Raw genomic sequence first — 24,861 nt, 5'->3', positions numbered from 1 at the left:
ACAGTGCCCCAGACACCTACGCTGCACAAGTGCTGGCTGCTACTTCTCCTGATGCTGCTGTCAACGTGGATCAGGGAACTGATGCCAGCAGGGATGGCCAATGGGTGAGAGGGAGAAAAGTAATGGTGACTTGAAAAAATTCTTTCTTCCACAAAAGAATTTGGTAATGTGTTGAATATTCTATGAACGTCATTGCCTTCATGAGGAAGTGGTTTTGCTACTTTTCTTGAATTGTGGTATTCTCATTTTTTGTTACTCTGCCTTTGAGATATGGGCACAGAGAACCTTCTGTACCCAGCATGATGGTTCCTGGTTAGCCAGCTGTTGAGAATGGTGGAGACGTGGACACCTAGGGCATGTGCCTCATCTCAGGGACTTCACCCGTGGCCACCATGCAACTATGTGGCCTTGGGGCTTTCAGATCTTGATATTCTTCCAGAGAAATGGAAAATGTGGATTTTTAAGTAAAATCTCCACTTATTAAATGTCAGGCTGAGATGTCTTGGGGTGTTTTCTGGGGTAGCACATGTGCAGTTGGAGCAGCAGCTTTAGACTTGGAGCTGAAGTGCTCACCTTCAGTCAATGCCCCGCCTTCCCACTTGCACCATAAAATGATTTTCACTTCATGTTTTTTTTATCGTAATAAGCAATGGGAGACTAGAGCCTAGCAATAGAACTTAGTAGCATATGACGACTGTGGAAACATTAAAGATAAGAGAGTCCTGAAGGATCAGCCATCCACTCTTCAGGAGACTGCTAATGACCCTAAAGGTAAAATAATGATGGGGACTTGGTGGCTGTGCACTCAGAGGTGCACCAATTCTGCTTCACTGTCCCTGGATGGCCGCAGGGAGGCAGAGCATTGGTGCTGGGTGGCTGTAGGGTCTTTGTTATAACAGACTGCAGCTCTGCCATGTACCCTGGGGTCCCCCATACTCGCAGTGCAGCTGTAGGGTCTTGTCCCTGGAGCCACATAGCTTGTGTGTACAGTGTCAGAAGGTCTTTCCTTTTGTCCCCTTGTTTCTGACCAGAGTCCTTAAAATCATACTTTAATTCCATGCATGGTTCTGTTGAAGCAAAGTTCACAGAACATGCATGGTCTGGATCCCCTGGACCCTCGGACTGTTACTTTTCATAGAGAGCTTGAGAAGGTGGGATTTCAGTTCTGGTGGCTATGCTGTGAGTCCCCATCACTTTCTGTGGAGCTTTGTTCCATTGTTGAGTGTTGGATCTGCAACTCAGCTTTGGCCTATGCAAAGTGAAATGTGTAAGCTCCTGTTTTTAAATGGCTTCTTGGTTTTTTTTTCCCTTAATGCTATGGAGTTCACTGATGTTAATACATAAGTTGCTACAGTAAAATAAAAAATGTTGATGTGTAAACTGCCACTAGTTCTCCTGGGCCACCTGTCAAGAAAATACAGTTTGTACTATTAGAACACATCTAATGTGTTTAATTTAGCCTCTCTCTTCCTTCTGGAGTGGCAAAGGAGAGGGATAAATGGCCTTAGACTTTGTGACAGAATTCCTCATCATTTGGGGTTTTAGGTGAGAGCAGTAGATTCCCTTTAAACTACAGAGATTCTTTCCTAAATTATAACTCTCTTGCTCAATATGTGCTTGGGACTTGGCTAATCCTGAGCCCAATGTGTAGGAAACAGGGATGACACTTAGAATGTTGTTGTTGTTTTGGTGGCACTGGGATCGAATGCAGGGCCTTACCCATGCCAGGCAGGAGTTGCACCCCAGAGCAATCCTTGATTTTGCAATCCTCCTGCCTCAGCCTCCAGGGTAGCTGGGATTATAGGCATGCTCCACCCCACCCAGCCAGAGTCATTTTAATCTTACAAATTGCCCCTGTTTCTATAAGGGGTCAAATAGTAATTATTTTAGGTCTTAAAGTGTATTTTGCAGCTGTAGACATGAGGTGGGCGAGTTCTAATAAAACTTTGTTGGTGGACACTGGAATTTGAATTTCGTGTGACTTGCATGCTTTATATGAACTTTTAATTCCTTCTTCCCTCCCAGCCACCTAAAAATGTCAAATCCTCATAGTTTGCAGGCTACATGGAACAGGTGGCATGTCAGATTCCATGGCACAACTTTGACAACCACTTCTACAGACTGAGAGAGTTAGGGGCAACTCTCATGGGTGCCATTGAGGGCCCTGCAGAGCGCAGGGGAGGCACAGAGCCTGCTTCCTCCCATGGCAGCCTGCTGCCCTCTGCTGTCCCAGTGACAGGAGCATTTTTTTTAACAGGGAGCAGGAGCTATTAATGGCCCCCACGCGACACAGTGGAGACAAAGTTGTGGCTTATCCAAAATCCTGCTTTAAAGAGAAGACCTGTCATGTCATAGGATAGGAAAACCATATAAATAGTTTATGACAGTGACAAAATACGCAAGTCACAGCACAAAGCCACAAATTGGAATAAGTTATTCTATAAAATTTCTAAGAGACTTTGGAAATCTCCCTTTTGTTTGGAGGATTAGAGGCACAGACATGGACCCTCCTTCTCCGGGCTGGATTTGCTCTCTGAGAAGCTCTTTGGTCAGCGGGAAGCCGTTAGCTCACAGGTTCCTGGAATCCCTCAGGCTTGATGGCCAAAGTGGTTCTCGTTCTCAGTGGTTTTTCTGGTTTCTCATTTCTATAGGCCTCCTGGCCAGAATTGATGCCTTCACCAATATTGGCTTTCAGGATCCCCATGCAAGACATTAAAATGTATTAAGGGAGCACCCTGGGGCCTGCTCTCGACCCTCTAGGGGCTAATGGTCCTTCAGTGTCATAGCTCCACTGTGGGATACCAGTCAGGGAGCAGGGAACGTGGTTCTATGTTTTCCATCTCATGGTGTCATCGATACTTCTTTGTTGGAAGATAATTGTTAATTACAAGAACTAAAGTCACTAATGAGTCCACCTCCCATAGTCAGCCCTCCAATGTTATTTTAGGGCCTTTTGGGGGTAGGTTTATAGGTCACACTATTAAACTGAAAACTTGAAATAGTCCCCCAAGGACCAGGCTGCTATGGAGATGCATAATAGGTCAGATGTGGTGGAGACTGTGGTGAGGAAAGCAGCAAGACACAGCTGTCCTGACCTGTCACACACGTCTGCCTGTGTGCACATTTGGGCAACAGTGCCACACATGCTCATTCTTCTGATAACAGGATGCATTTCTAATGTCTGTGTTTTTTTTGTTTTGTTTGTTTGTTTCATCGTAAAGGAGATGCTTATAGCTCACTAATGGATCTTGATTGACCTGTAGCTCTCAAAATGTGGAGCGAGCTACTGGGGCCTTGTCTTGCAGCTGGTTCTGGCTAACGGAGCTAAGCAGGCTTCATATTGCCAGATTGGTGATATTTCAAGAGCATCTGCAAATGGTTTTTCAATTGCAAACTACCCCAATTTTTACCCACTGTTTCAAATTTTATAAAAAAATCTCTCTATCCTGAATCAAATGTATTTGTGAACTGCTTTAGTTCGTGGATCCCCTGGTTTCCATGTCTGGTGTAAACAGTGTAGGATTTTTGTTGTTGTTGTTTTAATTTGGAGCCTCACTTTCTTTCATTATTGAGATGGGATCTTGCTGTGTTAACCAGGCTGGCCTTGGACTTCTGAATACAAGGGATCTTCCTACCTCAGCCTCCCAAGTAGCCGTGACACAGGTACATGCTATTACACCTGACATTTTACCCCTCCAGATGTGTTTCTTTTTTTTAAACGTTTTTATTTATTTTTTTAAAGAAGGCATTTTTTTTAGAGAGAAAGATAGAGAGAGAGAATTTCAATATTTATTTTTTTAGTTTTCAGCAGACACAACATCTTTGTTTGTATGTGGTGCTGAGGATCAAACCCGGGCCGCACACATGCCAGGCGAGTGTGCTACCCCTTGAACCACATCCCCAGCCCCCAGGTGTGTTTCTCTGTTAGTAAATAACCCTTAAAAACAGCACTTGCCCAACACCTCGTAGGCCACCCTAGACCATCAGGTGTCAGTCTGACGCTCAGCTCACCTGTCCCGAGGCACCTGAGCATGTGCAAGGTGCAGCCCTTTGAACATATAAGTTGTTTTCAAGTTTTGTGAATTCTGCACATTTAGTATGAATCATTAAGTCCTCCACCCACTCCCACCCACCCCAGTGCCGGGTGTGTGGGAGAGAATGAGGGGCACATTTTTCTAATTTAATATTAAGACTCATATGTTTCATGGAGTCAGAATAGCACTTAGCTCAGGCCAGGGTTTTGTAAATGGAGATAATAGATGATGTGTTTTAGCCCACACTCGTGAATTGTACATCAAAGTGTAAAATCTGATTAAATTATTTGTGACTTCAAAGGCAATTAGTTCTTCCTTTGGGCAAGATTTATGGCTTTATAAAAGGATTGGCGTCTGTTTCAAAGTTTAATTGAAATGAACATTTCATTTTTCAATTTTGCGAAAGCAAAAGGACATTTGGAAATGTTTTAAAGCAGTGTTTCTCAACCGCAGCTCTCTTGACATTTGGGCTGGACAAGTCTGTTGTGGGGTCTCTCCTGTGCACTGCACAATGTCCAGCAGTTTCCTTGGCCTCTTCCCTGGAGATGCCAGGAGCACCTACGTCACAGGATTGCAACAGGCAAAAATGCCTCTGCACATTTATTGCCAGATGTCCCTGGGGGCAAAATTACCCCTCTAGTCCCTCTTAAGAACCTTGGATTTAATATACGTCATATGTCAGTCTTTTGGACTTTAGCATTGGTAATATGATTGTTTGAAATTCTTCAATATTTTAATTTTAACGTTTAATTTTGTGCCTTTTTCCTGAGTACACAATATTCCGCATACTTTGGAAGAGACCCAAGTGCTTCCTTCAACTTCCTTCAACTTGACATCTTCCTGTGTCATGATGCAATATGCTGTGTCCTTCCCTCCCCTCCCTTTCCCTCTCCTCCTCTTCCCTTTCCTGGAACCCAGGGCCTTGTGCATGCCCGACAAGTGCCCTCCCACGTGGCTGCATCCCTGGCCCTATATTTTTGTGTCACTGATCACCCAGCCTTATTTGTAGTAGGGCACCATATGAAGATGGACTCCACTGATGTTTCTATATGAAACCGTCGTATTTGGTTGTCTTTATTGTGTCTTTGTTGCTTGTCATGACCACCCTAAGGAGAGGAGAAGCGGAGTCCTTGTTCTTCGGTGAACGTAATAGGTGCTCAGGATGTGTTGGGCTGTGACCTGGGGGTCTGGTAGCCTGGAGGAACTGCTATCTGACATTCTCACAGCCACAGGGAGCCATAAACCAATGTCACCTTAGATGGGCCAGCAAGGGAGAGCTCTGAGGAGGTGACGTTGGGGGACCAGCAGCCAGTGTGTAGGCAGGTGTGAAGGCTGTAGGTGGGATCTGGCTGCCCCTCCCAGGTGTGGCTGGAGCCCCCTGGGGTCAAGGACTGGACATAATTGATTAATATTTTTGGTGCCACTGTGTCGCTTGCGCGGCTTCCTGAGGTCGGGTGTGGAATTCTGCACTCCAGCTATCGTGGGTGCTCGCAGAGCTCTGAGCCGGGGCTGGCAGGGGAGGCTCAGTGGTAGAGCACAAAGTTCTGGATCCCATCCTGGCACCAAGAAAGAAAGGTCAAGTTCTGGAGCATTTTGGGTTTTCAGATCAGGGGCTTGTGTTGGACGTGTATTTCGTAATGCTTGTGCCCCTGTGCCTGACACAGAAGGGGAGCCAGACACTCACGGCCTCAAGCACCCTGTGCAGCATGTGTGGAGACAGGGCAGCAGGAGTGGAGGTCACGGAGAGGTGGGGTGAAGTGGGGTGCACAGACCCTGGTGAAGAGTCAGGTCGTTGGAGGCCCGAGGGCGCTCAAGGAATTGCATTGGTGGAGGGTGTTAGACCTTGAACTAACAGGGGATGGTCATGGCATTAACTGCTAGGAGGAGGACAGGTCAGGTACAGGACATTACACAGGCTGGGGAGTTGGGACAGGGTGCATTTGGAGGTGGCATGGAGGTCTCTTTTTTAAGGAGATAGAGTTCTGCCCAAATGGGATCTGTGGGTTGCCAGATGACCCTAAAGCTGTGTTCCTTCCCGAGTCTGTGAAGCTTTGCAGTCCTAGACCCCCGGGGGATGAGTGGGCCCTCTCTTGTCCAGACCCATCTCTGCTGGAAACCAGTGGAGACTACCTCATTCTTGCCACAGCCATGTGGTATGACCGTTTCTTCAATCCTAGTATTTAAAGGTTATCAACAAAGGAAGCATCCATAGAATTAAAAGCTTCCAATTATTATTTTTAATACACATGCATGTATATAACAGTTAAAAAAATTGACTTCACCCTGTGTGTTGCTAAAACCCACAGCAGGATCTCAGGTAGGACTGTCCTGCTAGAGCCCCTGTTGGCTGCGCTCACCTGCTCTTCACTTGAACTTGACCCCGTAAGCAGGGGGCTCTCTATATTGGGTTCTGTGTGCTCAGTGGCTCTGCTGTCCCTCAGGATTAGGTCTCCTTGTCAGTTCCCAAGCAGTTCCTTACTTGCTAGTTTATAGGAATTAGAGAAGCTCTGGTCCTCCATCTGCACAGGGAATTCATTATTTGGATCTTTTTAGCTACCACAAATCTCATCTGCAAGGAGGTACGACATACACGAATAAATTATTTAAAAGTCCATAGTAAAGATTTTATTGCTCATATTTCCTTAAAATGCCTTGTGTTCATCTTGTTGCTTTGTGTCCCATGGTAATGAAGGTGATAGTGGCAGCAACGCCCCAGGATGAAGGACTTCTCTGTGCCACGGCTGGGCCAGTCTGCCAGTCCGCCAGTCCTCGCAGTAGAATGGACATAATTGAATATTTTAAAACCTAATTCTCAAGATGATTTCTCCCATTAATTGAGCGCTTGGTTAAGCACGAGTGGATGGGCCCATCTAGCCCTCACCCCTGCCCCCGCTTCTCGGGAGAAGAGGATTTCCATGTGTCATTGTGGGCCAAGTAGTTCTTGGCTGTGGGGTGTCACAGGACATTTAGCCGTGTCCTGTGTCTCTCCCTACTAATTACCAGCAGCAGCCCTGCTCCCCTTGTGCTGGCCACCAAAATTGCCCATGCACATTGCCAGTCCTGTCCTGGGGGGGGGGTGATGGGGGGTCGGGGGTGCATTTGCTTCTGGCTGAGAGTCACAGGTTCAATGATGAAACTGAAGCCTTTGAGGTCAGTGAGGACATAGAAAACAAGTGCCCAACAGCAAGCAAGGGTCAAGCACTTGGTAGGTTCCAGGTGAGGCTCGGATGATGGACAGTTGCTGGATTCACTCCCCACAGTGGCCACAGGAGGTGTAGCTTTCCTCCTCCCCTCGGATCAAGCTCTGAGCATCCCCCTCTTCTGCTGCCAGGTTGGGGGCTGCGGGGCTGCCTGCCCAAGGCCACCCAGCAGGCTAGCAGCTGGGCTGGGATTTGAACTGCAGTGTCTGCCTCCTGACCCCTGCTTACTCCAGGCCCCCACAGTCTTTCCCACCAAATTATATGAAGATAAAGTTGACAGGTGCTGGGCTGAGCTTGGCTGATGGACACCAAGCCTTGGAGCTGGTGTGCAGAGCGAGCCTGTGGGGTCCCTTTTCTGCACATCTGTGTTGAGAAAGTGAGGGGGCGGAGGCCCGCCCCTGCCCCAGTGGACAAGCCGCTTTTGAAGTCCCTGGGGAGTCTCATTCCTGCTCCCTTTGCCATCTGTAGCTGTCTCTCAAGACCAGGTCACCTCAGAGTTGAGGTTTCTTGCCTGTCTGAGGAGAACTGGCCATTTGTCATGGGTCATGGCTTTAGACCCAGCTGGTTTAGAGGAGCCCAGCAGGCCCCATGGTACAGTCCCAATGCAGTTGAGTGGCCAGGGCCAGCGGGCAGGGTCTGGGGGGCTCTGGTTGGCTCTTTGTTTTATTAAAAGAAGCACTTTGGATTCTGTCTTCCTTCTCTCTCCCCCAGCAAAGGGAGGCGCAGGGGCAGCAGGTGGGTGGTAGGTAGTTTGAGGTTCAAAGCCGCAGGCTGCAGGACCACCTTCGTCTCCCTGTTGAAGTACCAAACACAGAAGGAGAGGATAATCACCAAAGGCTCCCTCCCTCTGTCTGGTTCTGAGTGGGGTTATCTGCAGCCTGGGAACCTCTGGACCAGTCACTGCAGATCTCCCTGGGCCTGGCTGCTGCCCTGGCCTGGCTGCTCCCCAGCAGGTGTGGGCTGTGTGAACAGCCCCTGTCCCCATGCCCGTGAAGGCCATGCCATTTTCCAGCCTGGCTCCTGATCTCCACATCTGGACCTCGTGGGGGCTGATGCAGTTCACTGATGTTTATTTTGAGATTTACACCCGTGGATGGGCCAAACCAATTTCGTGGGCAGCATGGCCAATTTGTCTTAGAGCTTTGTGTTTAATAGAGGGCTGGGAGGCCGCCTTCCTGGTGGCTTTAAGGGTTTAGCGTCGGGTGACACTGGAAATCAGCCACCAGCCAGCCCCGCCCTCTCCTTCCACATGCCTGTGTCCCAGCCAGAATGGTACATGCGCCCATCTATCCCCCCACCCCACCTGTGCCTGCGAGCACTCCTGTCGGTGTGTAAGTCTGACTTCTAACAGTGCCATACATTTTCAGCCTCACCAGCCTCCATGAAGATGGGACAGGCAGGGAGTCTGTCCGGCAGCCCAAAGCCTTTCTCCCCGCAAGCGTCTGCGCACATCATGATGAAAATGGACAAGACATCCACCACCGGAAGCCTCCTGAACCTTAACCTGGGTCAGTTGGCAATTCTGGCAGAGTCTTTCTGTGACAACTGTGACTTGGCAATTGTAATGTCCTTTTCTATGTGTAGTTCTTGAACCTTTGAACTCTTTTCTCTGTGCAGATAATTAAAAAGGTGCAGTGGGTGAAGGTGAGGTGAATCATTCCCCCAGCCCTCCTTAACTTTGTTTTGTTTTTAGCATGGCCTCACGGAGTTACTGAGGCTGGCCTTGAACTTGCAGTCCTGGGGCCTCAGCCTCCTGAGTCACTGGAATAACAGACATGCGACACCACACCCATTTGCAGCTGTTCTTGTCTTGAAGGGCCTTAGGGCAGTGTTCAGAAGCTTGTTTTTCCTTAAGCCTATAAACCAGATCACTGATATGTGAATACATACATGTAGTGGAAAGAAGTTCCATGAACCAACTTTCCTGTGCCCAGTGTACTCTGATACACTGTTCCCTTTAATTTTCTGATATCGATTTTCATCCCTTGAATTAGTATTTTTTAATCAATTGGGTTTAGGTGGTTATTTAGAAAATACTGTGTTAGGAGAAAAAAAAACCTGTTAGGCCAAAGTTTTACAAACATGCACGAGTAATGCCAAACAGCCAAGTACGGAGTCATTTTGAGCCATTCTGTCATGACTCTTGCTTTTGTTGAGCACCTAGTATTGGGTAGTATTGTAGGCCTGGGAGAGAGGTTAGCCAGTCAGCTAGGGACCCGGCTCTTTCAAAGCTTCAGGTCCAGAGAGTGTACTCAAAGTAGGTGGGCAAGAGGGTTCACGCCTCCGTAAACACGTAGGAGGAAGAATCAGCCATGCCAACAGGAGGAAGAACATTCTAGGGGAAAGAAGAGGTCCTAGAGGTGGTGGGTGAGGACCCACTTGCTGTGCTGTAGGAGTGGCCAGGAGGCCTAGGTGACTGCATCCTGTGGGCAGGGGCAGGAGGTGAGTAAATTGAGGGCTTGCAGACCCTGAGGTGGAGGGACCTGTGCCCACCTGAGGTGTCAGAAGGACAACTCTCTGTTGATCAGTCATTTTTCTGGTCAGTTGTGTCTCCACCCCACATGTGACCATGTCTGGGACATTTTCTTGTCCCCAGTGCCGCTGAGTCTCCTGTGGTGCCCAGGACCCTCATGGTGTGGAACTCCTGGACCACGTGGTAACTGGGCCGACTCCCTGGCCAGCGGCAGAGCTATGGGCCAAGAGCTCCCCTTGGAATCAGTTTAAGATGCTTGTCAGACCCCCGGTGGGGAGGGCAGAGGGCACTTGGTGGCAGGTGCTCTGAGGCCAGCTCTGCAGGAGGTGAGTGCCAGCCATCTAGACGGACAGGCAGGTCTGGGGGTGTGCAGTGCCTCTGGAGCTGGGAGACACCAGGTCTGGACAGCACCCTGGGTGCCCAGCAGAGCCCAGCAGCCCTGCTGAAGCCCAGCTGTCTGTCCTTGGATCCAGGGTCTCCTGCGTGCTGGGTTGCCTGTTCCCGCAGCCCAGGTGGAACAGGGCACTCAGGGTGGAGCTTGGGGATGGGATTCAGAGTGACTAGAACAAAAAGGAACCCACTTGCTGCCTTGGGAACATTGACTGTTTCCTACCATTCCCAGAATGGTGGCCTCCTTTCCCACAGCCTCCTCCCTCCTGCACACCCGAGCAGCCAGGCTGTACGGAGGCCTGCTCCCTGCATTCCTCTCTGCCAGTCACGTGTGGCCAGAATAGCTCCTTCCGTAAATGGGGTGACCGGCAGGCATCCTGGTGACACTGTGGGTCTCTCAGTGTGGCTTGACTCACATATGTGGAAGTGCAGGACCCTTACTGGGGCGTCTCTGGTGGGTGGGGAGTGGCCATGGGCAGTGGTGCTGGCTGCGGCTCCTGCCGCCTCTCGGGAGGCCCACAGCCCCCGACACACTGGGCAGTTTTGCTTCCTTCCCAGCAGGGATGAAGGCATGTGAGCTGGGTGGTGCTGTGGGTAGGATCTCAGGTCCCTCATGGGCAAGGATCCACTGGGTCCTGAAGTCCAGCAAGCCGAGTCCCGCTGCCTGGGGCTGAGCGTGAGCTTCGTGGGCTTAGTCACGTCTGTCCCTGTGACACCCTTCGCCAGATAGGAGTGATACAGAGTGCCAGAGACAGACGGACAGTAACAGTCACAAAACAGAATTCCATTAAAAAACCCCACAACAAAAACAAACAGACAAATGGATAGACAGACAGAACACTGGAAAAGGCAAAATCATAGTGATGGAAGCAGCCCGGGGTTGGGGTGGAACACTTGAGCTTCCTGCCTGAGCCTCATGAGTTACTGGAATTATAGGTGTGTACCACCATGCCTGGCTGGTGGTTAATTTTTTTCTTTCTTTCTTCTTTCTTTCTTTCTTTCTTTCTTTCTTCTTCTTTCTTTTCTTTCCTTTCTTTCTTTCTTTCTTTCTTCTTTCTTTCTTTCTAATTGCCGATGGACCCATTATCTTTATTTTATTTTATGTTTTAAATTTTTTCTATGTGGTGCTGAGGCTTGAACCCAGGGCCTCATATGTGCTGGGCAAGTGCTCTGCTCCTGTGCTTCAGTCGCAGCCCCTGGTAGCTTATTCTTAACAAGAACGGACATAGTAGCCATTGATCGAGGCGAGAACACTTATTTTGTAAAAGAGGGTGCTTTCCTTTGGTTGTGTTCTTCCTGTGAATGTGCAACAGGTGAGTCTTCCTAGAGTAAACTTGAAGGGCCGCATCTATCACAGGCATGCATGTGCACAAAAGTGCAACATAGGTCGAGGGCTCAGGTGAGGGCTGTCTCTTGATGAGCCCCATGAGGCAATGCAGCTACCACGGTGAAGGCCGTGCTGGATTTCTTTACTCACAGAAGTGGTCTTACACCAGGGTCTCAACCCCAGCTGCTCCTAAGAGTCACCTGGGGGGTTTCTCCAGGTCTCCCAGACTGTAAGTCAGGGTTTCTGAGGGCCTGATGGATGCCGTATGTCAGCACATGTATATTTTTTATTTTGGGGTTGGTTTCTTCGTATTTGTTTTTAACCCCGTTAACATTAAAGTGCCCAAGGCAGAGGCACGGGGTGTTTTGCACTCCACGTGAGCCTCAGTTGGCCACAGGGTTGGCGCGCTGTGCTGCTGTTTCACTATCAATGCTCTTTGTAAGCTGCAGATCCAGGCAGGTGCAGGTGAGTTTCTAGTTCTTCCTCAAGGAAATTTGAATGAAAGTTCTTCCCACCCAGGCTTCCTCCCTCCCTTGAGGGCCTCTCTGAACAGCCTTCCGATGGGCCTGTGAACACACAGTGCACACACACATGCGGGAACACATGCACACCTGGACTTTTGAGGGTGCTTTTCTGGAATCATAGCGGTAGCATCTTTGCTAGCTTTGAGCACTTACTTCCAGAATCTTGCACGTTTTGAGGAAAGAGCCCTACCCAGTTAACCTGGGTGGGAAGGAAGGTCATTGGGGCAGTTTGTTGCTTCTGTTGGGTGGGGGTTTTGGGGACCTCACTCCTTTTGGTCACTAAAGGAACTGGTTTCTCCAAATGCAGTGCTGGAGCATGCCCTAACTGGTTGAAGGTGAAGGGCTTTGGCTCATGCCAAAACAGAAGGAGAAAAGCAAGTGAAAGTTTTGCAAGCTCTGGGATGATCTCCTGGGGCTTCTTTAACAGGCCAGTGAATAGGTTGCCTTGGGTGCGGGGTCAGCAGGGAGTGAAGGGAAGTCCAGGAGATGAGCCCACAGTGGCTAAGAGCAGGCTCAGAGGTGGCTTCTCCTCTCTGGTGGGTGATCAGATTTCACCTGCTTTCTGACCTGTGTTCTGGGGTTGGCTGGGTTGGGTTGGAGGGGATGCCACAGAATAAGGTCAAGGGAAAGACAGGCTCCCCTCCCCCATGATCTTACCTTGCTTTGGGATGGGAGAGCAAGTTCATCAACATGGGCTAATTGGCCCATTTGGTTATACAAGAGCCCTTGGTGGAGTGACGCAGGGGACTTGGGTTAGGGGATGTCATCGCAGAGGGCTTTGCCTGGGAGTCATGATGAAGAACTTTGGTTCTTACCTGAGAGACCTGTTGGTCACAGGTTAGTGTCCAGGAGGAATCTACTTACCTGGCCTCTGCGGAGGCTGTCAGGTGAAGGGAGGCACAGCCAGGAAGACTTCCTCTCCCCTGTTTTCCTTTTCTAGTTTGATCCCCAGATTGGGTAGACCAGGAATGACCAAGGAAGCCTCAGTGAATGGTAGGCAGCCAGGGTCCCCAGCCCCAGGTGTCTCCAGGGGCCCTGAGCCTCATTTGGGTGGAAGCCCCAATCACTGGTCTGGGGAGTTTGGAGCAGGTGTTGAATGCTGGGTGTTCTCTCCCTGCTGATTGTGAGACTGAGCTCCTCTGGCTTTGGAGGGTCTCGGGTCCTACAGACTCTCTGCCTGGCACCCTCCAGCTTACACCTGAAAGTCGCCAGTGGGAATCCACCTGCTGCGGGAGCTCACTGGCCGTCACCCCAGCCTCCCATGTTGCTGGGGAGAGCTCAGTGGTGAGTACCACTCGGGCCCCGCGCCTGGGCTTAGGAGGGTGTGGTGGTGTCTTCCAGATGGTAGCAATGCCGAGATGGACCTGAAGGATCTGAGTGAGTCCATGCAGCAGCAGTCCACCCCGGCACCCCTCATCTCCCCCAAGCGGCAAATCCGCAGCAGGTTCCAACTGAATCTCGACAAGACCATAGAGAGCTGCAAAGCACAGTTAGGTATGGCTTCTGGTGACTTGCTGTTCCTAATAATGTTTCTAATTGTTTGTAACGATGACATCCACCTGGACCAGTGAGGGTCCAGTCCTGGCTGCTCTTAGCAGCTGTTCTGACCTTGAACCACCGGTGGAACTAAAATGTATTTCCACTCATGGCAAAGTGTCCTGGACCTGCTAGTTAATTATTTAGTTGATCCTTGGTGAAGACAGCCTTGAGGACTCAGGGTGCTGAGTGCTCCTCTGCCCCTGCCTCACCAGTGTCTCACATCTGTCCTGAATGGGTCTATAGGAACCTGTCCCCGCAGGTGGGCCGGTCACTTAATCCCTCTTGGGTCCTCCCACACAGCTTTGTAAAGCCCCCCATTCCTGTTTACTGAATGCCTGTGGTACATCCTGCCCTGTGCTCAGCACAGTGCATCCATCATTCTGGGAGATTGCTACTATTCTCAGTCTCATTTTTCAGATGAAGAATCTGAGGCTCAGAGAGGTGCATCATTTGTTCAAGGTCACACAGCCAGTGACACCAGGAGCAGGATTTAAAATGTCACCATTTTGATTCTGGTACCTAGTACTTACTACACGTTTGGTCCAACTTGTCTTTCTTGGGTCCAGCCATTAGCTACACTAGCACAAACATGAGATCTAAAAACCATACCATGCCTGGGTGTTCTGTGTTTCTCCTGTGATTTTGACCGGGCCCTGGTGGAGGCAGGAGTGTTTCCTACAGATCTGCCAACCTCCCGGGTCCTGAGCTCCTCATGGCTCTTGTCCTCTTGTGGGTCTCTCTTTGTGTGTCCAGGTCAAGACAGATGATTCAAGAGGCCATTGCTCCTGAGGGAAGAAATCCAAAGAGTCGATTGGGTTTTCTTTCTGATTTTAATTTTTGGGCATAGTATTGTTTACCTGTGGCCTGGCCACACTCGGCCATTGCCGGAAGCACAGTGGGGCTGAGCAGAACTGCTCCTGGGAGGGGCTTCTCCCCTGTTTGGAGCACCTGCTGTTTTGTGCCCCCTCCCCCCTCTTTTTTTTTGGCGGGGCTGGGGATTGAATCCCAGCTTTGTGCATGCAAGGTGAGCACTGTACCCACTGAGCCACATCCCCAGTTCCTGTTCTTCCCTTTCGGTGGACATGGGCACATGCAAGTCCATCTTGGCCCCTGTGAGTGGAAGAACAGCGAACAGTCCACTCTGTCCTGGGGCCTGCTGGTTACTCTGTCACCTGAAGAACCCCCGCCCCTCTCCCATGGCTGCTTGGCCACAGGCCTGTGTCCGAAAGTAGGCAAGTCCTCTGTTCTTTGCTGACTCTGCCCGCCACCTTGGTGAGTTGGGCACCATATCCTAAGTTAGAAAAAGCAAAACACAGACATAAATGGGTGCCCCCGCCTGCACAGCATTCCCTAATGAAGGTGCCTGTGGCTGGGTGGGATTGAGGGCCTTGGCCTACTTCTGGAGGCCTGGACAAAGGGTGTGAAGGGCACAGAGGCTTTGGAAGCACACGGGAGGAGGCTGGTGATGAGTCTGAGCCTGAGATCCACCTTCTCCTTTTGTCTCCTGGTTGTCTTCCTGTCCTAGGACAGGTGATTCTCTGAGCCTCTATTTTTTTTTTTAATATTTTTTTTTTAGTTGCAGATGGACACAGTACATTTTATTTTATTTATTTATTTTTATGTGGTGCTGAAGATTGAACCCAGGGCCTTGCATTGGTGAGGCGAGCGCTCTAGCACTGAGCTGTGACCCCAGCCCTGAGCCTCTATTTTTTAACCTGTAGGTTGGCTGGTTTGAGTGGCTTGTCCCTTTGTTCCTCTACCCTCTCCCTCTCTTATCAGCGATGCGGATTTAGCTTGCTCCTGTTTAATCATACGTAGGGAGGTCCCAGGTCACCTCTGAAGGCTAAGGCCCGAAGCCCCTGCAGACACGGCTCCCGCTGGTCACTTGTATCCAGCTGCTGCTTCCATTTACTCCCATCCCTTGCGCCAGTGTGATGTGATTTGAGTGTGTTTTTCTCACTCCAGCCTTTGGCATGGGAACCATCTGCACTTCCTAGTCCTGATTTTGGTTCGATGACTGCGCAACAGGCTGGGTTTTCTCTTTTGAATTTAGGCATCAATAAAATCTCGGAGGACGTGTACACGGCCATGGAGCACAGCGACTGGGAGCATTCCAAGATGTCGGAGAGTAGAGACAGTAAGTACCCCAGTGACAACGAGAGCAGAAGTCCAAGAATGAGCCAGAAGACGCGGAGGACAAGGATGGAAGCACGCTGGACAAGGAGCCACCCGCTGCCAAAAAAAAGCCCAAGCCCGCCAACCCCATGGAGGTCCCTGAGGAGCTGAAAAGCGGTCTCCAGTCAGTGAGAAGGAAGAGCCCACAGCCGCGAAGGCCAACCCGGAGCCCAAGAGGGACCCTGCCAAGAGAGCAAAGCCATCCCTGCATCCTGCCAAGGACAAACTGAAGGGCAAAAATGAGATGGATTTTCGATGGTGCACTTGGGCCTGGACTTGGATTCAGAGAGTGAAGTTGTCATAGATTTGGGAGACGACCATCCTGGGCGGGAGGGCCGGAAAAATAAGAAGGAACCCAAAGAGCCACTTCCCAAGCAGGACGGTAAGTCCTTATGTCCGTCTGCAGGTTCTCACTGGAATGCCCCCGGCCCTTGGGTTGGCAGAAGCCATGGGGCCCCCAGCACCATTCAGCCAGGAAAGCTTCGATGGCCTTACGTTCCCAGGCTGAGGACAGAACAGGACCAGGGCTTAGGTGTAGGCCCCCTGACCTTGGCCTGCTCAGTGCCCACCATGATTGATTGGGAGCCCAGACAAGGAAGCACTTAGAAAATGGTAGTTGATTTTAGTCCTCTTTAGCCTAAGCCACTGCTTTTCCAACAGGCTCACTCATGTCCCTGAAGTGTTTCTTGACATGTCGACCTCTGACCAGGCTCAGGTGCCTATGAGCATTCAGTCAGAGGTCCTCCTTAGTCCAGCTTCCTGTCTGTCCATAATGCTACTCAGGCATTACCAGGTAAATTTTCTTACAAGAATGTGAAACTGTTTGGTAATTGGTACCTGAGTGCCTGAGAACCTTTGAGGACCTAGAAACCGAAGGGGCAGTGTCTGGTGACATGCCACCTGATTTGATGTCCGTCCTGTTCATTTAGCTGACTCGAGCCGAGGGCTGCTCATCCTGGCACTAGGGACACTTTGCCCTAGAGAGTTCTCTGTCCTGTGCGCTGGAGGGTCTCTAGGAGCATCCTGGCCTCTACCACTAGGTGACAGCAGGACCTTCCTGGTGTTGGCTGTTAGGTATCCCTGGAGGGCTCTATGACACTTCATAGAGCACCCTTTCTCTGCAGGAAAACCCACTAGCGGGAGCTTGGGAATGAGTCGGAGGGTGTTCTTGCCCTGACAAAGCCATCAGCATATTTTCCAGCTGGCTTGGCAAATGGGTGATGGGTGGAGCCCAGCATGCCCACGGAAGGTACTGAAGAATTAATTAAGGGTCCCTGGAGAAATGTTGCCTGAGGACAGATTAGAGATCATAACCATAAAGCCTTATGTACTTTGTGGGTAACTTAAAGCATAGCCAGGTTTAGTTTTTGACTATGCCTTACTTCTTTTTTTTTTTATGTTTTTTTTTTTATGCCTTACTTCTGACAGCTGCTAGCTTCTTATCCAAACCATTGAGTAAGATGTGAGTCTGTGTTCTTTGAATTTCCCCAGTCTGGTGGCTTAAAGCAAGGGCTCAGTGTGTGTGTAGAATCTTGCTGCTGTGGAGTCTCAGTTGTTAGTGAGGAGAGAGGGTATCCCGCCGCTCAGGAAGAGAGAACAGGATGTCTCTGAAGCGTGCAGGAGTGGAGAGGGAAAGGAGACACAGCACAGAGAAGGCAGGCTGACTGTCTCTGGCCATCTCTTAGATTCATAAATGCTTTGGAAAAATACAGTGACATCATGCATTGAGTTCTGAGAGGCTGCTCTTTATTATTGCAGAAAAAATGGGCAGTAGCATTTGTTCTGTGAGGATTGTGGAAGTGTGATTTGGGTGTAGGTGGTACAGGACTCCTGAGGCACATTTATACTGTTCTGTTCTTTCTGGAACAGGCCTTTTGATTGATTGATTCATTTAATGCCCCTTCCCCTTCCAGACAGGTTTTTCATCAGATTGACAAGAATACATAATCATTAAACAGAAAGAAAATAAAGAAGTCAGTGTAAAAGGGAAATGAAGGAGAATAACTGGGCAACACTTTTATGCAAAAGTACGTGCTATCAGCGTTTAGAGTTGGGCTCTGAGCTTCCTGGCCATGAAAGCAAAAAAGGAAGAGATCCTTAAAAGATCTCACACTCTCCAAAAACTCAAAATTAATCCAGTTGTTGAGAAAAAATAGAGATTTTCCTCATGCTGATGTCTCCAGGAAACTTCTCCTGGAGCCCCTGAGTAGATGCTGGATGATTGAGCAGAAGATTCTAGAACCCAGTTCAGTTAGCAGCTTCTTAGTGATTAGGAAAAAACAAATGATCTTAAATCCAGAGTCGCTTGGTGGTTTGGGTCTCAAAGGCTCAGTCTTGGACTCTGCAGTGGAGCAGGGTCCCTACCAAGTGCCTTCGCTTTTGCTCAGTTGAAGGGGAGGGCATTTGGGACTGTGCCGTAGGGACTCCCACTCACCCTCAGCGTGGAGTGTGGCATGTGGTGGAGTAGGTACTTTCAGAGCAGAACCGCTCCGATCAGAAGCAAAGGGAGCCCCTAGAGACCCTGCTACCTGCTGCACCCAGGAGTCCTGCCACCCTTCCCCACTGGGATGCTAATTCAGGGTGGCAAGTTCTGGAATATGTCAGGGAATTTGATTGGGCAGCTTCCAGGGTGCCAGCCCTTTAAAGGCTTCACCCTTTTGGGATGAATTTTGGGTGATTATATACTCCAGATTTCTAACCAGTGAAATTTCCTTGAGATTCCTCCCCACCAATCATCAGAATACCCTAGAAATTAAAATTTGCCTAAATGATAACGTGGGGAGCTGGAGGCGGGAGTCTTTTCGGGCCCCCCACCCCTTTTCCTGAAGGAAGAGCCAGCATGACCCTTGCAGAGCAGCTGCCCCACTGCACAGCTGCGTGTTTGCTCTTATAAATCAGAAGGGAGTGACCCTTTGGCATTGCCCTTGGCAGGGGCACGCAGGCCACATTGCCCAGCGATACACACATTTTCTCATTGGCAGAGAGGGAGGCGTTGAATGTGCTTCTGCAGGTGGGAGACCGGCTGGTGCCAGGCCTCTGCCCAGCTCTCAGTAGAGCCCAGATGAATGCCTCCTGTGTACCTTGAAGGAGCAGGGGCTGTGTTCAGTACTTGCAGGTCACCTAGGAAAGATCGGGACCCCTCATTGCAGGAAGAGAACCCTGCCCAGCTCCACTTGGGCTGATGCCCAGTAGCCGGCTGAATGCTCCCCTCCAGGAAAGCAGGAGGGCTGCCCCAGGCTGGCCCAGAGTCGGCCAGCTGCTGTCCCTCAGCTTCTTTCTCCCGGCCTCCTAAACCCCACAGCATCCTGACCATCCTCCCTTCATCACGCTCTCATGTTTTATTTGAGGAGTTTGATGTCCAGGCAGCACGGAGTCTGAGGTCAGGGGTGGTTAACCCGCACCTGTGTTTGCAGTGTGTTCCCTGATGTCCTCTTGGGGACAAGTCCGTCTAATCCACGATTGGGACTTCGGTGGCCATGAACAACCCCCTTTCTGAATGTGCCCCCTGCTCTCTCAGTGCTTCTGGCTCTTCTGCCTCGACTAGTGTTAGGGGGAGGTTCTGGCTGTGCGTGGGGCAGAGTTCCTTTTAGTGTCAGCACCTCCCTGGGACGTTGTCCTGGAGGGAATTGAAGAGACAGAGGGGGCTTTTCTTTCTGGGCGGGTGGCTCCATGCTGCTCAGTCCTTGCCAGAGGAGAGGCCATCTGGTTCTTGGGGTGCGGGTGTTAGAGGATCCCTACCTGAAGGGCTTCCCCTGGCCCTCTGGAGTGAGTCCTTTCTTAGACAAGCACTTGCAGGGATTCTGTCACCCACTGCTTCCTTCCCTAGTGGGGGGTCGTGTTCACCTCCTGTCCCCCAGGGTTCTTGGCTTGGGTCTCGATGCCAGCCGGGCTCAGTGGAGGTGAGATGGAAGGTGGAACTGCTGCTCCTCGGTGGGCGCCTGGTGCGGACCTCCCTGGTCACCCTTGGCTTTGGTTGGTTTTGCCCAGAACTCACAGGCAGGTTCCTGCCGGGAACCAAGTCCAACCTGCTCTGTTTGTCTGTCTGTCTCCACACCCTGGCTGTAGTCATCGGTAAAGCGCCACTGTCCATGACTTCGGGCAGCCGGTCTCCCCCCGAGATGCCGGTGCTCACCCGCTCCTCCTCCCAAAACCCCGTGGCCGGCATCCCGGCCAACACCAGCACAATGTCCACTGTCACAGGAAGCCTGGTGAAAAAGCAGAGGCCGCTCTTACCAAAGGAGACTGCCCTGGCCGTGCATCCGGTCGTGTGGAACTCATCAAGTAAATTTCAAACTTCCTTCCAAAAGTGGCACATGCAGAAGATGCAGCATCATCAGCAGCAGCACAGCCAGCAGCAGCAGCCTCAGTCTTCCCAGGGGACGAGATATCAGACCAGACAGGCTGTGAAAGGTATAGCCCCCTTCTGCTCTGTGTGGCACCCACTCCCATTGCCACATCGACAGGACAAAAAACATTGCCGTTTTATTTTTCCCCTCTGTTTGTGTTCCGGCCATCGTGTCCTGAGGGCCTCACACGTTCCATTTGGCATTATTTTTTTTTAAAGTTGGCTTGCAACTCACTTTTTCACTTAATTTTTCTTTTTTAAGGTGATACATGCCTCTCTTCTCCTTAGAAATGGGACAGGATGTTTATATGATAATTTTGTTGAGTGTTGTCCGGTTCACCTTCCATTTAATTGTCCTTCCTTCCTCGGTAGCCATGATCAGTCACCTAAAACCCTTTCCTATGCATGCACGCACAAGTATGTACACACACCGACCCCCACACACCCACACACCATAAAAGTACTTATTTCCCCCTTTTTTTTTCTTTTTTAAGACATAAAAATGGTACCATACTTGCTTTTTTTTTTTTTTTTCACCCATCAGCATGTTTCGAGGTCTGCCTGTGTCCCAGCATATGGCCCTGCCTTCTTCTTTTGGACTGCTGCGTAGTATTCCCTAGTTTATGTAAAGCATTTCCTTCCCGGTGGGCTTAGGTAACTTCCATTTTTTTTCCTACCATAAGCAGTGCTGCAAAGAAAGTTGTACCTTTGTATAATGTTTCCAAGGGCACATGAGCAAAGCCCTAGGCCTTGTTTGGGGAAGAGTACAGTGAAAGAGGTTGACAGCAAAGCTTACTCTAAAAAACAGGGATTTGCCACACCCATGAGATATGCAAGTGGCAGGAACTGCTTGCTGAAGTTGCAGAATTGAAACTCCCACCAGAAAGCAGGATGCTCCATCTGCAGCTGACGTCAGGGCACACAGAGGGCTGGCTGATCTGCCCAGGGTCAGTTTTCCCAGGTTTGTGAGGCTGGGGTACATTTTGTTCCTCGGGGAACCTCCTCTAGATCCTGGAAAGTGGGGCCCCTGATTGAAAGTCTCCTAGTGAGTGCACCCTGGTGAGCAGGCCTTCTGATTAGCAGCAGGATGCAAGGTAAAAAGGTCACCTCAGAGGAACCCCATGTAACCCTCCAAAGATTGGCGAATGGGAGAGGAAGGAGTGGAAAACTGGAGAGGTCAAGTTGGAAGACAGTTGAAGTGACCTAGTGCTTAAAATGTGTTTGGAGCTGGGCACAGTGGCCCACGCCTGCAATCCCAGCAGTTCGGAAGGCTGAGGCAGGAGGATCGAGAGTTCCAAGCCAGCCTCAGCAAAGGCAAGGCATTAAGCAACTCAGTGAGACCCTGTCCCTAAATAAAATACCAAATAATTCTGGGGATGTGGTTTAGTGGCTGAGTGTCCCTGAGTTCAATCCCTGGAACAAAAAGAACAGTTGTTGGGACAGATCTAGGTTGCTGGAAATGAGGATGAGTATGTCTTGTCTTACTATCCCGTGAGCAGATGCTCTTTTCCCAGGGGAGGTTTGGTGTTTCCAGAAAGACTTGTGGACATTATGGTCCTCAGCTTTCCAATTGTCTCTGTCAAAATAAAGTGATGAGGACCGATGGCATGTTTGCAGCACTAGTTAAGGTGATAAGACACACCTGAATCAGCTGGGCACTCCCGCACCACTAGTTAAGGTGTAATCAGTCATACACTGGTGCACTAGACAGGGAGTCCAGGTGAACTGACTTCTGCTTTGACCTGTGTGGAGGTTTTGGGCCTGTGGGTAGGTTGAGGGAGCAGGGAGGGTGCAGTGAGGGCTCAGGAGAGTCAGGAAAGTTGGACAATATGGGGGCAGAAGGGCTGGGCCATCCAGGGTGGTGAGGCATCTCCCCTCCCATGGGGCTGGAAGACAGAGCCCCCTCTTCTGTTGCCCTGTTGCAGGTTGGAACCAGCTGGGGTTCCTTGGGCAGCCTGGAGTCTGCCCCAGGCACTCGGGGCACCAGGGCTGCCTCACAACCTTGAGCTCTCAGAGATGGTTCATGTTTCCTCAAGTTTTTCTACTGGGGTTGGGACCTAGCCTGGCTCCTTTGGTCACTTTAGAGTAAAAAAATCCCACAGGGTGCGTCAAGGGCTGGGCTGCACTTGTCACCACAGCGTTGTGCTGGGACAGCCCTTCCTATGTTTCTGGGTGACCAGGACCCTTTGTTCTCCTAGCTGTCCAGCAGAAGGAGGTCACACAGAGCCCATCCATGTCCACCATCACCCTGGTAACCAGCACACAGCCATCCCCCCTGATCAGCAGCTCTGGCTGCACAAGCACCCTCACGTCATCAGTCAGCGCCGACCTGCCCATTGCCACCGCCTCGGCCGACGTCGCCGCCGACATCGCCAAGTACGTGAGCAAAGTGAGTGGCAGGCGCCTGGTTGGCTGCTGCAGGGCACCTGGGCAGAGGACCCTGTTGCTCCCAGCCCAGATCCACACTGGCTCTGAAGTCTATTCTCAAAGGGTATTGTAGGGCGGACTCAATCTCACACCAGGAAGGCTTAGATCCTAAAACCAGCCCATAAAATCCAAAAGGCGCTGGAGTCCCCTTTGGAATTCAGGCTGCTCATGAAGGACAGGATTTCTTTGAGTGCTAGAGCAAAGGACAGCTGACCCAGGGGTTCAGGGTCCCCGAGGTTCTGAACAGGGAGGATTCCAGGGTCAGTGATATGCCACTCACGATGGTTTTCTGGCCTGTTCATCACCTGAGCCAGTTTTGAGTTAATATTTTTATTTAAACTTAATTCCTGTTGTTTAAATCCATTCAGTTTAAAAACCTAAATAAATGAAGCTTAATCTCACCAGATACTGTTTGTGTCAAGGCTTGGACTGGAGGGAGACTGACCACTGACCGGGGTGTCATGGCCCCCACCCCGGGGAGCCTTTCTTGCTGACGGCTCTGTGGGGTTGGAAGAGGGTTGATGGGGATGTGTTTTCATTATCGATGTAAGGTGGTATCTGGTATTTTCTGTCTGTTTTTCAATGTGCATTTGTCCCTGCTGTCCCCCTCCTTTGATCTGGTCCCAGCTGTTAATTTACAGATAGGTAAACTGAGGCTGGCTGGGTGGTCAGGCTTATCACTGACACTAAGCCCATGTTCCCGGTTCCTGTGGCCATGTGCCTTCCACTGCCCCCTGCAGTCCCCTTTCCTCTGAGGCAGGACCTATTTCCAGGGACGTTTTCTTCACCATTTAAAAGAACGAACAGGTCACTTTGGGGGATGAGTCCGGGGGCTGGGGATGAGGCTCAGAGGTACGCACAGCAGAAAGTGCGTACCCTGGCAGCAGCCTGCGGAGGGCTGTTCTCACAACAGATATTTCACTCATTTGACTCCAATTTTAGGGTAAATTGGGGTTCCTCTCTTGGGGCACACCAGCTGTCATGCAGTTGCGTGCTCACACGGATTTGTTTTTGTGCATAACAGAATGCGAACAGGCATTCCTTTATGGCCACCTCCCCACTGGTGGGCAGGCCTGGAGTGGCCTTGGCCTGGTTTTCCCAGTCCCTTGTGCACACCCCACCAGGTGCTCTGTTGGCACCTGGCTTTATTCCATGGGGAAACCACAGCTTAGGGAAGGTGAGAAACTATGGCCGGACAGAGGCATTGGATTCAGGGTTTCCTTTGTCCCACCTTCCCTCTGAGCTGGAGCTTAGGAAAGCCCAGGAGAGACTGGCCAGGGTCAGAGCAGGCCTGACAGACCTCTCTCCTGAACGCTGCTGGCCCCTGTGGCAGGGGAAGGCGGAGAAAATGTCTTCCCACAAACACATTTGGTCAGCACGTCTCTGGGTGGCTGCCACACTGCCCTGGCTGGTTTCACAGGCTCACCGATGCCTTGAGAGACTCTTTAAAGGGAAAGAAGATGGGAATGAAGTAGGCAGGCAGTGCCTGGACTGAGGGCATTACAATGGCAAATAGCCAATTCCACCTGGCAGGCTGCAAAGGAATGAGATGTTGCAGGTGGGCAGGCCTCGAGCTACCACCAGGGCCTGCGTGTTGCACAAGTTCATTTACAGGAAATGATTGGAATAAGCAAACCTGTAGGGGTAGAGAGCAGGTTGAGGTTTGATGGACAGCTGGGCATGCCTGTGATCCTAGCAGTGTGAGGCCAAGGTGGGAGGAGCACAGGTTTGAGGCCAACGGGGGCTACTTAGCGAGACCCTGCCTCAATATAAAAAATAAAGTGGAATGGGGGTGAGCTCAGAGGGAAAGTGCCCCTGACTGGGTTCAGCCTCTAGTACCAGAAAAGGGCCAGGGTTCTCAGAGACCTGGGAGATGCAGGATGGGGACATTGGAGGGGTGGAGACTAATAGGGAGCGGGCGTTCTTTGGGGCGTAATGAAAATGTTCTGGAATTGATTTATAATGATGAATGAGTCACTTCAAATATTTAAAAGCCATTGGTGTTTTGTGAGCATGTTTGAGCATGCACTGGGGACTGAACCCAGGCCTTTGTGCCTGTTAAACATGCTGTGGACCTATCCTGTCACTGAGCTATGACCCTGGCCACTTAGTCCCTAAAAACCGCTGCATTAGGGGCTGGGGATGTGGCTCAGAGGTAATGCAGTGGCCTGGCATGTGTGAGGCACTGGGTTTGATTCTCAGTACTGCAAATAAATAAACCAAATAAAGGTCTACCAACAACTTAAAAAAGTTAAAAATAAATAAATTTACATTTTAATAAAATTGCAATATACAGTTTACATGGTATGTTGTGGATTCTCTCTCTCTCTCTCTCTCTCTCTCTCTCTCTCTCTCTCTCTCTCTCTAGGATTTGAATTGAATACAGTGGCACTTTACTAATGAGCCTCTTTCAGACAGGGTCTCACT

General features: G+C 50.3%; 1 protein-coding gene across 1 annotated transcript in view; it reads left to right on the top strand.

Annotated features, from left to right (window-relative positions):
• The window catches only part of LOC124097389 (MYND-type zinc finger-containing chromatin reader ZMYND8-like), a 66,322-nt gene that overhangs the window by 27,928 nt on the left and 13,533 nt on the right, over nucleotides 1–24,861 (top strand). Inside the window, 8 exon segments of the mRNA XM_046451854.2 lie at nucleotides 8,602–8,742; nucleotides 13,290–13,442; nucleotides 15,541–15,644; nucleotides 15,647–15,776; nucleotides 15,779–15,910; nucleotides 15,913–16,044; nucleotides 19,728–20,072; nucleotides 22,206–22,396. Coding sequence (XP_046307810.2) covers nucleotides 8,602–8,742; nucleotides 13,290–13,442; nucleotides 15,541–15,644; nucleotides 15,647–15,776; nucleotides 15,779–15,910; nucleotides 15,913–16,044; nucleotides 19,728–20,072; nucleotides 22,206–22,396 — 1,328 coding nt within the window.

Source organism: Marmota monax, unplaced genomic scaffold (genome assembly GCF_021218885.2).
Source record: "Marmota monax isolate L192 unplaced genomic scaffold, Marmota_monax_Labrador192_F-V1.1 WCK01_AAM20220418_F8-fsc00401, whole genome shotgun sequence".
NCBI lineage: Eukaryota > Metazoa > Chordata > Mammalia > Rodentia > Sciuridae > Marmota > Marmota monax.
This window is presented reverse-complemented; position numbering and strand designations above follow the sequence as displayed.